General features: G+C 33.9%; 1 protein-coding gene across 2 annotated transcripts in view; it reads left to right on the top strand.

The window, feature by feature from the left end:
* The window catches only part of LOC105258009 (transmembrane and TPR repeat-containing protein CG4341), a 199,560-nt gene that overhangs the window by 160,083 nt on the left and 24,103 nt on the right, over positions 1 to 15,374 (top strand). For both annotated transcript variants that reach the window (XR_003123343.1, XM_011268995.3), the window contains exon 6: positions 3,859 to 3,944. Coding sequence is in view for 1 of the 2 variants with exons in the window: in XM_011268995.3 (XP_011267297.2) it covers positions 3,859 to 3,944 (86 nt within the window). In the remaining variant the exon portion in view is untranslated. The remainder of the gene's footprint in view (positions 1 to 3,858; positions 3,945 to 15,374) is intronic.

Genomic DNA, 15,374 nt, shown 5'->3' with positions numbered 1-15,374 from the left:
ATTTTTTCACGTGCAATTATTATACTGCACGGTCTATTGGGAACAAGCGCGATCACTATCATTGAGGTAAAGTTGTATGAGTTAAGTTTAGTTAAATTTAGTTAGCTAGGACATAGTCCGATCGATAAAACCGAATCTGGTAGCATGTAAACATTTAAATATTTCAGTAAAGTTACAAATTTGTTTATTCAATTATTTGTTTCTTTTGAATTATTTTGCATTATTCAGTCTGCATTTTAATAGCTACATTTATTTGCACGTAATCAATTTATATGCTCGATTTATAATAATTATCGCCGGTGCACTTAAGAATTTCTAATAATAAACTGAAAATTGTATTTTGCATAATTTTGTAGATAGGTTTTACGTAAACAACTGGAATATTGCGAAATTAAAGAGTTATTTTCCAATATTGCTCGATGAAAATAATGTAGGTATATATAATAACAGGTCTCTAATAATAAAACTGAAAATGATGTTGCGAGGATGTACAAGAATAGATTTCATAAAACGAGTTTGCGATATAAACAGATACGTTCTAGATTATATATCTAGATAAACAACTTTCACATAAATGATTTTTCTCCCGTTTGAATATAGATCGCCTAAAATATGAAAAACAGAAAAAAGTTTTAAATATTAAATCGTTATACACCAACAAAAAATTTCAATAAAAAAATAAAAAAGTAATGTTTTATTTAAAAGTAATGTTTTATTTTACTCTTTTACGTTTTTAATCGACGATATGAAATATTGAAATTAATTAAAATTCACGAATGAAATAGATTTTGCAAAAGCGTCCTTATTACATGGTATACACAATTATATATTTTTTTCAATTGTATTATATTATATAGATATTTGTTATATTATATAGATATTATAAACAGTATAATAAAATTTCCAGAAGTTATTTTATACACAGATTACGGCCAGCATCAATAATATTAAGTGATGAAAGTCGACGAACGGGACCGACCACCATCATTGCGTTTGATTTAAAGTGACGTTTCGTAGAACCTCGTGTGCATTTCTCAGTGCACCGCGTTTGCATTTTCAGTCTTGTTGAAGTACGCACATTCACGCGTCGTGAATCGAAGCAACTTTTTGACGTTCCTCGTCGAGCTTTTATCGACGTATTTGTGTGATATGCTGAACGTTTTATGGGCATTTCTATTTTATTGGCTCGCCGCATAAAAACGGCTAGATATTCGACAACAATTTCTGTGTATTTGATATTTCTTCCCTCTTTCTCGTCTCGATTTTCTAACTGTTTTTCTTGCTTCTTTTATTCTTTACTTCCTCTTCCGCATCTTGTTACGAACGAAATTTTCCAACGGAGCTCTCGAGAACATCCTGGAGAAAGATCCGGCTTTGCTATCAAAACCAGCCGACACAAAACGTGATCGTTATAGAGCAAAATGTTCTCCCGTCGTAAAACCGATCGCCCGTTACATGGGAAACCCGGGATAATTCGTATAATTATATCCGCGCGACTCGACCAAACGATTGCGGTTTATTTTGTCGATGTGCGGAAATATACGCTCATGTTCCCGTTTGAACTACGCCACGAAGCCGCTGTACGCATAGCGGTTTGACGGTAACAGCATTTGACGCGGCACGTCGCTTTATTAAGTTTCGTGTTTTAAACGAACGACATCGGGGAATTACGCGCGCGATTTGTCTTTTCGTTCCATGGCCATCTGCATAAATTGGTTCGTGCCTCAATTTCGCATTTGACATTAAATGCGGTTAACTTTTGATCGAATAATACCAGTTGGAATTAGACAAAAAGTATTTATAACTCAACAATTATGTAATATAATTCAGTCCTATGAAGACCAAAATAAAAAACATTATTGAAAAAAAAATTAGAAAACTATAAATAGAATTTTTATTATTTTTTAAATATTACTGCGTTTTGAGAATTTATCCACTATTTTTTAATATATCAATTATATGTTCCATAAAAAGAATTAACTTTTTTTTTATACACAACATTAATTTTATTTGTAATCTCCTAGTGATTGTCTACCATAAATTTAGTAAAAAAAAAACTTGTGAATTTATACCACTTAAAAAAGATTTATAAAATCGCCGCAGTACACAGTCGGTAAACGGACCAAGAGTTGAATAACAAATTAAGTAGAATAGGGTGTAATTGTAAATTGGCGCAAACTGGAAATTGTTGCAAGAGGAGAAGCCGACAAAGTGACGGACGGAGTATATGTACGTCGCGAACGTCTTCGTCTTGTTGAAAGTTAACGAATGCAGAGTAGCGGCTCGTTAACGAACAGAGATTCTCTTCATCTTGCTAGGTTCGCACGGCAGGAAAGGAAATATCTCGTTCCATCTCGCCCCTTTCTTCGCCATTTTCGTTCTCGTTTCTTTTTTTTTCTTCAAGCTCGTCGCTCGTCGGAGGCTTACAAAGCGCCTCATTAGTATAATTTTTTCGCAACGCTGCATCGACGTGAAAATTCGATTTACGCGTTAAATATGCTCTTAATTTTAATAATAAATTAATTGTTTCTAAGGGAAGAATGATTTTCAAACTTACGCTTCAATAAATGGAATATTCTTAATAATTATATTAATCCGTAAAACCTCGACAAGATATCAGAGAATTTCCTGTTATATTCTGACGTTAATAAGACTTGTAAAAAAGGCAGCATATAATCTCGAAGATGTATTGAAGCGAGAATGCACAACAAATTGTATTCAATATTCAGTAATTTATGCCAATTCAAATTGTATACATGCGTTTTGTTAGAAAAATTAACGTAATTAAAATCTTGAAATGCGAATTTTTGCAATAAATTTCGATAATAAATCATCAGGTGCAAACGCATCTATATTTCTGTCTTTTTCTTTATTTCAGAAAATATATTAATTCAAATAATATATGTAAATTATAATCTTTTTCGGAAATAAAACAATTTTTAAAAAATATGCGAGACATATATGCGAGAAATAGAAATATTTTCCGAACTACGTTAAATAAATTTTGTGTAAAATTCTGTTCACAATTCTGAGATCTAGTCGGAAAATAAGAAAAATAACACAACATACTAGGAAGAAAAATAACTGCATCCCGTATCGTCCAGACCGATTTCGATAACGTGCTATGAGAAAAATAGCGATAGTACTTGCGCAAGTCGTCCATCGGTTGGTCGACTATACTTCACTTGTCGACAAGTGATATTTTCATCGTTTCTCGAGCGACAACTTATGTCGGAAGATTAATCATCGCGACGCTAAAGGGGTGGGTCCTTTCTAAAATATGTAACTTTGCAAAAGAAAAAGAGAGAGAGGGAAAGGGAAAGAGAGTGCCCTCGTATATGTGTGTGTATGTGTTTATGGGTATTACGAATCGTGCTTATTGCGCTTGCAATTTAATCCCACCGCGTAGCAGCAACCTCATGTGCGATAAGTCATCGCCTTGACAAGTAATATTTTTATATCGTTTCTGAAAGTGACGTTTTTCGAGGAAAGATTAATCGCTCACTGTCTAAAAGACGGAAAACTTTTCCTTTCTTCTCGCAACGTTTGACACTTGATATTATATCGAAAACACGAATATCTTTGAAAGCTGGAAATATGATGACGAAAAGCAAACTAGAAATTATAAAATTTACCTATCTTGTTAATGGCTGGTTTGTTTAAGACCGCGTATTGGTCAATATTATCATATGTTTAATTTAATATTCTTATCGACCTTTCGATTCATTCTTTTCTTCTTTGTGGAATAAAAATTATAATGTAAAATTTTAATATTAAAAAATTGTTTAAAAATATATTTTTGTCTCATTGCAATATATTGGAATGTGTATTAAAAGATGCTTTGTTTTCTTGTTACAGAGGCATCTTACAGCAGGGCAGGAAGAATTACGAAGAGGCGATTTTGAGTTATCAACGAGCCATTCATTTCCGGCCTTCGTTAGCTCGTAAGTCTTTTAATTACATTTCGTTTTCCAACTTTAAAAACCGCGCAGCGTCGTCGGTTTCGTTAATCAAATCCTCAATTTTATAGTCATTCAAGCAACTTAATATTTGAGCACCATTAACGTTCATTTGATGGATTCGCTTTATTACCGCCGATCGATCGTTGAAGAATCCTTAACGTCACGAAAAAATATACCTTCATACGCGTCAATAGCATCATCACGGAAAATGAAGACAAACTGTTGTTCAACCCATTTTACTCGTTATATTTATAAGTCCCCTAAAATGCTCTATTTTTAGTCATTCAAGTTTATCCCCTAATTTTTCTCATTTCACTATCGCATGTTTTCGACTATTTTTACGCTGTAGTAATCTTTACCATACGTATTATCCCTACTATTTCCTAGCTTCTTATACAGTAAGAAGATCCTTACATATACATTCGTACTTATGACTAGAAGCTGAGAGATTGGCTCGTGTCCTTAACGAGCCGCCTTTTACCCAAGAGACTCAATCTTTATGATCTTAAACCTGAGGGCGAGGCGCGCGTCGAAAAGGACCCACAAGAGGCGAAAAAGAATAAAGCAACTTGAGGGAAAGAAAGACGAGCGGCTCGTTTGTTACACGTATATATCCCTCGGTATAGGAGAGTATATGTACGATCCGCGATTTACTTCAACCGACATGGGAGCGGTTCGTTACCGCGCGAGATAACTCGTCGCGTTACAATATCGATTTTATGGCTCCTTCACGTGCCATTCTGGATTCTCTCGGTCCCCAGATGTTTTTGCTCTGTAAAGGGTGATACCGCTGGTAGATCCGCGCGGTTGAAACGACGGGCACATCTGCGACAAGAAACGAAACGCAGAATGTAGATTACATTTCGACACCTTGCGTATACGCCTTATGCGTCCCGTAAATATCTGCATCAATATTAATGGCAGAAACATATACTGAATTATATATTTGAATTTCAATATTTTATTATGAGGAAAATTTCGAGAAATGTGGCATTTTAATATTAAACATTACTTAATTATATTTTAATATTAAACATTAATTAATAAATTAAAATTTAATTATTAAGAGTTAATAGATTACATTTCGACACCTTGCTTATATATTAAATTATATATTTGAATTTCAATATTTTATTATGAGAAAAATGTCGAGAAATATGGCACTTTAATATTAAATATTACTAATTAAATCTTACTAATATTACTAATACTAAATCAAAATTTAATTATTAAGACGTTAATAGATTTAACGTTTAAAAATACTTTTACAAGTTATTAGAATAATTAAATTTCTAATTACACTCTGAGAAACTTAATTTATATCACTAAAAATATTGAAAATTATGATATTTTTGAAATTTTCATTTCACTATTTTTGATCAGAAAAAAAAATGAATTTGTATTCACAGAAACATATCTAAAATCTTGCCCCGTAAAATTGCAATATTGTGCATACTGTGATGACAGATTAACAATGTCACAATGTTCGATCTATCAAACAGATATCGAGAAAAGTATTAGCATTGCAAAGGATAATGCACACGAACACACATTTTATTTGCGATATATAAATCTGTATAATATAGTCTACTGTCAAAGAGAGGTATAATTTTGTATAAATTTATACGGGGGCGATTTGCATGCGCAATGAGCTTTGACAAATGCCGGGAAAACGAATATTTACCGTATCACAGAGTATACGGCGCGAAACAGTGGCAAATTTGTTACGCAATACCGTACACAATATCCACGTACGACGATTTACTTTGACCGATGTGGAATTGGTTCGTTACGAAACGATACTTCTGCATAGCGCAATATCGATTTTATTGGTCCTCCACGGCACATAGCAGTTTTCTGACCGAAATGTTTCCCATCCGGAACGGAGTGAAACGATCCGTATAAGCGCGATCGAATTCGCAAAGCGTCTGTACATTGGAGCCAGAAAGGAAAACGGAAGCAAACGCAAGGAAAGCACGGTTATACGGAAATCGTTCTTTTATATTAACATGTTTTATTTTTAAATCATTTCCTGCGAGAGACGACCATCTATCTAAATAAAAGATATTTTGCTATAAAAATTTCAGTTCTATTTATACAAAATGGAAAGAAGCATGCATATTACAGTTTTTAGAAAAATTTTTTTTCAGTGTCTCTTTCTGTTTTTAATGTTTGTAAAATATTTAGAAGAAAATGCTAATTTATATGTACATGTTATAATTCATTAATGTTTTTTAGTTTCTGAAAACATTTTACAGATTTTTTAGATTAATAGCTATTATATCATGTATTTACTCGACAATCGTATCAGATCTTATATTTGCTTCCATTCAGCACATTTGACATAGGCATGTAATTATTTTCAAGAAATTGATAGAGACAAACGGACAAATTTATGTACGCATTGAATTAGCATGTCGCTGATTGATCACGACCAATTTAACCAAATATTAACGGGTTTTCCTAAATTGTTTGTCACGGTCGGTATACTTTTACAGGTGAAAACGAAAGTCCCCCAACAGTGTTTGTAAAGTTATCTGTATATCGCCCGCATTTAGTGGCCAGCATTGCGGTTTCTATTGACCAACCAAAAATGATCAATGCAAACAATCAACAAATGTTGATTGAGTTATCAATTGTACAATATTGACATGTTTTCTCTCTTTCCTCTCTCTCTCTCTCCCCCTTTCTCTAATTACGCTTTAATAATATTTTCAAGCGTGCAGACATCGTTAGCAAGCTAATATTAACACAATTATGTCTTTGCTCGATACAAACAGGAATACAATGCACACATACACGGACAATACGTAGGACAACGCGAAGTTGCCTCTATTTTGCGCGTATATATCATGGATATCCATCCTCTATCGATTTTGATAGCGAACTAATCGGTTAAAACTACCTTCTCAACGTGAGTAATGGCCGATAAAAATTGACAGTTTAAACAGGCTTAAAAGTTGCCAGGAAAGTTTACTGATGCATCAACTCGACTGCATTGTAGGATCAAAACGTAATGTAACATCTTAGACCATAAAATTGGAATTTATTACGAAAGATATACGAGTATAATCGTGTGTGACAGCAGACATAAAAAAATAAGTATCTGTTTGTGATCAACACTTTAACATCTCACTTTGATAAATAGAGTATACTTGATTGAAATTCTCTTTGACAGAATCGTTAAATTGAAAAAAATATTTAAACTTGTAACTAATATATTTGACATTCTTAGAGACAGAAGAAAAAAAACTAAAATAAAAAGTCGCAATACATTCATGTACTCGTTACGTCCCGAAAACGTCTTTGCTTTTTATTGGAATGATAATTTAGAAAAGTTATATATAAAATACTAAAACTTTTTGGTATTTAAAATAAAATTCACGGTGATATCTTGATATGTTGGAAATATCCGAAATTATAGAGAAATATAGAGCATAGCTTTACATATTGTTACATTTGCATAGAAGAATATATTTAAAAAAATATTCTTTATTTCTTATATAAAAGATTTAAATTAATACAATTATAAATAAATTATAAACTAATACAATCAAAATAAATGAGCATTAATTTATATATACAATTAACAATAAATTAATGTTAAATATTTATTAATAAAATTAAGAAAAAAACCATGTAGAAATTATTAATTTTATTATAGAAAATAGCAAGTCATTGCAATCACACAATCTATTATTTTTTTTCATGAATAAAAAAGATATCTAGAAGAAAAGATATATTCTTTTATGCGCAAGGATTATCTGAGATTTTATTGAACGTTAAAATTTAATTAAACCGCAAGGAGCAAATTAAATAAACATGCGGCTTAAATATATCGTGAGAAATTAAACCGCGTTTATGATTATGCATTGTTGCGCGCGAAGATGAGAATGGAAAACGCGTTGGGCTGGAAATTTTTGACGATTATCGCGCGGGAAAACTAAAAAGCTTACTCGTGTATGAAACTTCTCCAGGGAAACGACCGCAATTGCATGTGCGCGTTAGAATGTTTAATTTTATAAGGTTGCGGGAGCTAACTTTGCCGCTGGGAATAAAAGCTAGCAAAATTTTATTCAATTAATTAGCAGAATTATTGCTCGAAAATGGTTTGCATAATATTTAAACCGTAATTTTAATATTTAAATCGCATTTCGTAATAATATTATGTCGTTATATTTATATTTCATATTTTGTGAAATAGAACATATTATAATAAACGTGGGTGAAATAATACATGTAAAACTCTTATTGAAGGAAGTAAATTATTGTTTTATTTATTTTCAATATTTTTATAATTTTTTAAATAATTTATATAAATAATTTCAATTTGTAAAATTGAGAAAATGTCTTCATTTTATTCAAATATCCAGATGAGATTCTGGTCTATTCTCGAGAATTCTGTTTATTTTAAATTTTTGTATCAAATAATAAAGAGCATAAATATGCATTTTCTTAAGAATTAAGTCTATTAAAACATTTTTCTAATAATATATTTTATTTGAGAGAGGGGAGGTCTATATTATATTTATTTCTCATTAATTTTATTTACACGCTTTTATATATTCTGCCACAATAATAAATTCTTTATTAGAATCTGATATTTTGATAGAGAAGTTTCATGTTGCCTAGCATCGCCGCCACTTAAAGGCTATTTCTCAAAGTTAGTCGACATTAAAGTCGACGTATTATCATCGATTAATCAACGACTCAACGAAAACAAAGAGAAAGAAGTGGCGCGATCCAGTTTTTTTTGCCCACGAACTTTATTCATTCCAAGTTCACTCGCTCGTCGTGAAAGTTCAGCCGATAACTGAAATGCGGATACATCTCGCTTCTATGCAGCGGGGCGCGAAAGTATATTAGCGAAGTTAAACTCGATCCTGACGACGACCGGAGCGGCTGAAGCGAAAGACAAGGAATGTTTAAGAAGTCCTTTACTTAACATTCGTCTACGATGGCAGCGTCATGCAAAATACTTCGGAAACTTTGTCGCTGAGGAATGTATAAAACTTTGATAATGTCCACTCTGTCTTAACGTCATCTAATTAACAACGAATCCTAATTGAACTCTCTTTTTTTTCGTATTTTTTTTTTTTCTGTAAGCGATCGTAAAGAGCACAAGGAATGTTTAAGAAGTCTTTACTTACATTGTTACGATAGCTATAAAATACTTGGAAACTTTGTCGCTGAGGAATGTATAAAACTTTGATAATGTCCACTCTGTCTTAACGTCATCTAATTAACAACGAATCCTAATTGAACTCTCTTTCATTCTATATTAGACGTATTATAATGCTTTTTAAATTATTGTACACAGTCGATGTGACAAGAGCGAGAGAGAAAGACGTAACGAGACAATAAGATTGAAAGTCTCTATTTTATAAATTGTATTTATTCCAGGAAGCACACATATACGAATACGCGATGTGCAACTTTTATGGCAGTTTCGAGTAACGAATAACGCGTGGCTCTTTTCGCCGAGATTTTACGAGCAACCCGGACTTAGTTTGCGCCCGCCAATGCAAGTTCAGAATACAGGCTATCTATAATCCAACAAAACGGCCGCGCTCTCGTAAATCTCGCGGCAGTATCTCCGCTCATTTATAGTTGGTTCGTTCAACGAAAGGAGTGAAACTAGTGATAAAAAAGAGAAAGAGATAGAGAGATAAATAGAGAGAAAGAGAGGGAGAAAGATAGAAGTGCTCTCTACGTTAATGGAGTTCGCCACGAGCAAACGCGCCACGTGTGAAAGACTTCTCGCGAGGGCGAACTTCCGGGAAATGTCCGCTTGTCTACAACACGTGTGCAAAACGTTCACTCGCGAAATACGGGCGACTCAATTAAAGCAAGTTCCCGAGAGAATCGCGGGAGCAAAGACTTACGGAGACAGAAGGCGGGGAGGTGTTCACAGTTAGACGTTTCTGCTTTACTTTCACAATTAACCCTTGGACGCGCGCGCAAAGCACTTTCCCGCAATGTTAAATGATACATCCGCTTCGGCCCCGCATCCAGGGTGTAACTTGCGGCTTCGCTGATTTTCATTTAACGATACCGCATCTCCATTAGATAATGGATCAGCTTTCACTAATCAGGTTTAATAATTTTAATTTGACAATGCGACGAAAATTTCTCTTAACCAAATGATTGATTAACAATAACGCGTTATTCAATTTTAGTAACAATATTAATATTTTAAAATAATGAATCTCTTAAATAATTGATTAACTTTGATTAATTAAGTTTAACGATTTTATGGTAAAATAAATTACATGAATCTCATACAATCTCGTCAAGCTATGAAGTCATATAAATTGCCAGATAATAATCTCACTCCAATTAATATTAGTCATTGGCTTCTGGAATATTTATTTATGTTGTTACGCTTCGCATTATATTTCCTGATTATATTTATATAAAATAATAATAATAATTTTACAGTATGAATATATTTTGAGCGATTTGCCACATTAAATTGCGAATTATAAATGTTTTTGTAACATTGTAGAAAGTTAGTTTATTTTTCTAATTTGATGATTGAATGTGACAAACGTGGTTAAATTTATTTATATCAATCAATAGGTTTGCGTAATTTAAATTGATTTTGCTTAACTCTATAATAAAACCAAATATTAAATTAAAAATCTATTTAGAATGAGTCGAAAACTCTCACATTTCACATAATAGAAATATAAAGTTTAAGACTGTCGATAGAGTTAACGCTAAAAATAAATTATATGTACATGCATTATGTTTGTGATTATTGGTCGTTAAAAGGGGAACATCTTCCGATATAAGCGATAATCGACAAATGTCGTGTCAAAGTACTCGTATTTCGCGAACGGATCGTCCATAAATCGCGCGTTATTATCAGAAGTTTCTACACAACGGCTGTCCCCGTAATCTACCGGGTAGATTCACAAATAGGTAGACCGGTTATATGGGGCAGCCTCTACTGGGCCATTATTTGCGTCCTCGAATCGACGGCAACCGGCAATCGAAAGCTACACGTAACGATTCATTACAGGCGAAATATATGAACAGACCGGGCGCATCGGAAATACCCTGTAAGTAGGTTAACCGGACGGCTGCAATTTTAGTCGGAGTATTATTAGAAAAGCCTCCGGGACGCGCGCCTTCGTCTATAAATCTTGACTAATTTCAACGGATACATGCAGCAAGGTAGCATTCGCGGCGCAATCACTCACTTCGAAAGCCGTTTCTAGTTTTCCATTAGCCGCAAGATTCTTACCGTCGACACGAAAGCGGTTTTATCGTTTCACCATATCGGATTTTTTATAAATCGAATTTTTTTTTTCAAATATCAAATTGATAAAAAATACGATAATATCGAATATCAAAATTCGGTTTAATTTTTGACATTTGAGTCTCTAGGTATTTAGCTAATTTTGATATTTCTACTCGATTAAACGTACAATTACTTAATTTGGAAAACATACGTATTGCTTTTATCGATACTATTTTCTCATGATAAGTATCGAAAATATCAACTTTATCACACATTTATGTTTGTCTCTTTTATAATATATTTTTATGTAATTTAATTTATTAATGTATTCATTTTAATAACATTACAGCAACATGTTCCGACTTATCACTAGCATTTCCTAATCTTTTATTGTCGTTCAAAATCATCTCGTTCGTAATAATATGATGTTGTTGAAAACAATTATAAGTCTATAATGTTAGAAATATAATTAGAGCTATTTGTTCCAATTTGTTGTTGACAAGTTTTAACTATTATTGTTAGGAAAATATTTCAGTCTAATGAAAAAATTCTATTTCTGTTATATATAACAAAGTAATGTCAAAAACAATGACAGATTTAGAATTTTGGAGCTAAAATAAAATAGAATGGATTGACTTTGACACTTGATTTTGATGTATTGAAACTTTGTGAACCATTACACAGACATTCATTTATGAATGCGAAAGAAATTTTCCATTAATATTTTACACATCGACACAGAGAGAAATTATATTTTGAAATCGTTAGGTTCTAGAATGACGTATTCATCCGAGTCTACGTCTTTACCAGAGCTATAATTGCTTGCGATCATTCACGATAGAAACGCGATCTTGTTAGTGTCATGGGGGGACGAGAAGACAGAGATTACCGGGCTCTCAGAAACAGAGTTTCCGTATCGCGCGCGGTTAAGTGTCGTCTCGGGGTTCGAATTGCGAGAAATTAGCTGGATCGATTGTATGAGCACTTAACACGATTGATTCCCTTGAATACGGCAATTCATGTAAAGGCCTTATCCCCTTTCGCAGCCGCACCCTCACCCCTTCTATTCTCGACAGAATCATTCAGCCATACACGTAACAGTTTACGTGTGTATGTGTACGTATATATATACACGTGCCCGCGAGCACGCGTGTGTGTTACGTATTTGCTTGTCTTCTCTATTCGAAACATTTCTCGAGAGAATCATAACAAGATGAATCAGGATAATACATATGTACATGCGATCAGGCTCTGCTAATTATATAGTTATACGAGATGCGACTAAATTTGTCAAAATTTGTAATTTTGCAAACAATTGCAGTTAATTTTGAATACTATCTATTATATTCAGCTATCATATTTATATTATCATATTCAATCACATGTAACAGATAATTCAAGAAGGCGGTGATCAATTTCTTATAAAATTACATCTGATTGATCTTCTCAATACGACATATAAGTCACCGAAATAATGAGTATTGTATATGATCTCACATTTATGCAATTAATATAATGAAATTTAAATATATATAACATAATTAATATAAAATTAATTTAATCTCTCAAGAAGAAAGTTGTTAATGAGTATTATAATTTATATAATATATATTATAAAAAGCCTTTTAAAAAGAACAATATTAAATCGATTTTTTATTATTAGCCTTTCCTATAATAATGTGTGGAAAATCACGCATGAAATTATAAAGACATTAAAAGAAGAATAAACTGAATTATATTTTCCGATAGTTAAAAATTGATACAATTTGTGCGGAGAGATATTGGTAAAAAGTGCGTTTAGTTAATATTCAAATTGTTCTAACGTTTTGATCATTCAAGCTTATACAGTTATTACTGATAAATACAGTGAAAATGGCGAACTCACGCGTTTGAATATTTTTCACGTATGTGTTGTTATTGGTTTTGTAATTGCTTTTAGCGCAAGTGGCAGAGCACGGCGGGAGATTGGTGCAGGTTCTATCAGTACGTAACGCGAATCGAATAAACTATTGAATTCGAGCGTATTAATTAATTTTCATATTTGATGTCGCTCTGTATGGCAATTGTCAGGAATTACATATTTTTCCGTCTCGCTAATCGGCGAATTGTAATTACATTTACAGAAAAGCCGGATGGACGACGACCGGCGCTTTTCATAGACGTACCGTGTGTCGCGATAATCTATATTAAACACGCAAATTAATTGTTCCATCCGAATTTAATCATTTACTTAATTAATATCATGCGGCGGTCGGAGCGGTTTGAAATTCGCAGATTGTTTAAAGCGTCCTGCAGCACAACTTTGTCAGAACAGGGACAGGCCATTATACACGCGAAAAACGAAAACAGGGAATCGATTGTGGAAATTTCAAAGTGATTCTGAAACGCGCGCAATTGCGTCGCGAGAGGAAGGAAGCAATTTTCGAATGTGGGAATAGGATCGCACTTTTAAAGCGTCTAATGGTCTGTTAAGTATTAATCCAATTGCTGAACCCGCTAAACTTTGAATTACATAATCGAGAAACTATGTCGATGATGTCGTTCACGGTCGAAACATTCTTAATTCGTTTCCCGGCATTCAACGTGCACAAGAAATGCATGCACGAATTTGCGCACGTATGCACCCTCGTCTACGAGTCGCCCGCAGGGCGTATTCATGTACGCTTATTCACGCACTCGCGTCCCTTTGCCATTCGATCGATAAGGGTCGCTCTCACGTTCGCACATTTGCACTTGCATACGTGCGAAATGCACACATACATGGACGCGCGAACACACATCTGCATACGCATGTCAGATTGGAAATACGTAGTGCAAGGTGCGAACGCAGTCTGCGGCAGCCCTATCCACAAATTGGCAGCCGATCGAGTCACTAATTACTCGGATAGGACGTGTTTTAAAAGCTGGACGGATACGATCGATTCACAGGGCCGCTCGAGGCGGAAAGAAAGCCAGGTTGTTCCGGCTCTCCTCTCGTAATCCTGCACGGATCGCCGTCTGGTCTATTCGTCTGATCGGCTGTTTCAGCACGGTGGTCACGCGTGCGATTTGAACCGCGCGAATGAACGATGTGTTATGTATCCGGTTAGAATTTTGATACGAAAGGGATAATAGAAATTGGCCGTTCGATATCGTTTTCGAGTTGAACATTTTTGGAATATAATAATGGAATCTAGAAATATTTCTTTGCAAAGAACTTTACCTTATATAATAGATTTCAAAATTATTATAATGAAATAAAGGTTAGGTCCGTTAGATAAAATCAATAAAAATTAGTTAAAAGGCTTCAAGAACCAACGCAATGAAATATATGCAAAAATAGAGCGGTTATTTTAATTTAATAAACCATATGAAAATGTTTATTTCACATTGCGTTGGTCCCTGAAGCCTTTTAACTAATTTATAATAGATTTAACATCGATGCATTTTTTATCCTTATATCCTGTGCTTAACCTTGAATTAATTTGGAGAGTCTAGGAGCTGATCTTAAATTATGCTTTTTTTCATGTACATTTAGATCTCGTAAAAAAGTGAAGATTTTCTAAAGATATTTTTTAATCGAGTAAGAATCTTGAAATACTTTGAAAGGAATAGGTACGATGTTATCTACAATTAAATTGATTATTTTAGAAACCGAAAATTTGGCTATTTCGCTGAAACTGTGTTACGAGATTACTTCGTAACATTTCTAGTAGATAAGGCAAGACATGTGCAGACGCGCAAGTAGATAAGCCACCGCTGGTGGTCGGACCGGAACGAGGCGAGGTTTCAGACGATAGGAAGAGTTCAAATAGCAGCCATTGGCTCGTTGCAATTTAATTGTCCGCTAACGATCAGCTTACTCGGAAAGTTCCGGTTCTGGAAAAGCGATCGCAAACAGTGTGTACATGCCGCAAAAGGAGCGGCCTAATAGTATATGCGTTAATGAGAGGTATATTTTGTCTACGTATCTCTCACTCTACTTCTCTATTCCTCTGTCTCTCTCTCTCTCTCTGTCTGTCTCTCTCTTTCTCTCTCTCTGTTTGTCTCTCTCTCCTCTCTCTCTCTCTCTCTATCTGTATCTGTCCTTCTCTTTCTTTCCCTCTCTATGCAATTGCAAAGAGCATTTCCGGTAACGAGTCACAGTCGGATGCGTGCGAAATTACATTGCCATGCTGCGCGCT

This window comes from Camponotus floridanus, unplaced genomic scaffold (assembly GCF_003227725.1).
Source record: "Camponotus floridanus strain SB8 unplaced genomic scaffold, Cflo_v7.5 scaffold5, whole genome shotgun sequence".
In the NCBI taxonomy this organism is placed as follows: Eukaryota; Metazoa; Arthropoda; class Insecta; order Hymenoptera; family Formicidae; genus Camponotus; species Camponotus floridanus.
This window is presented reverse-complemented; position numbering and strand designations above follow the sequence as displayed.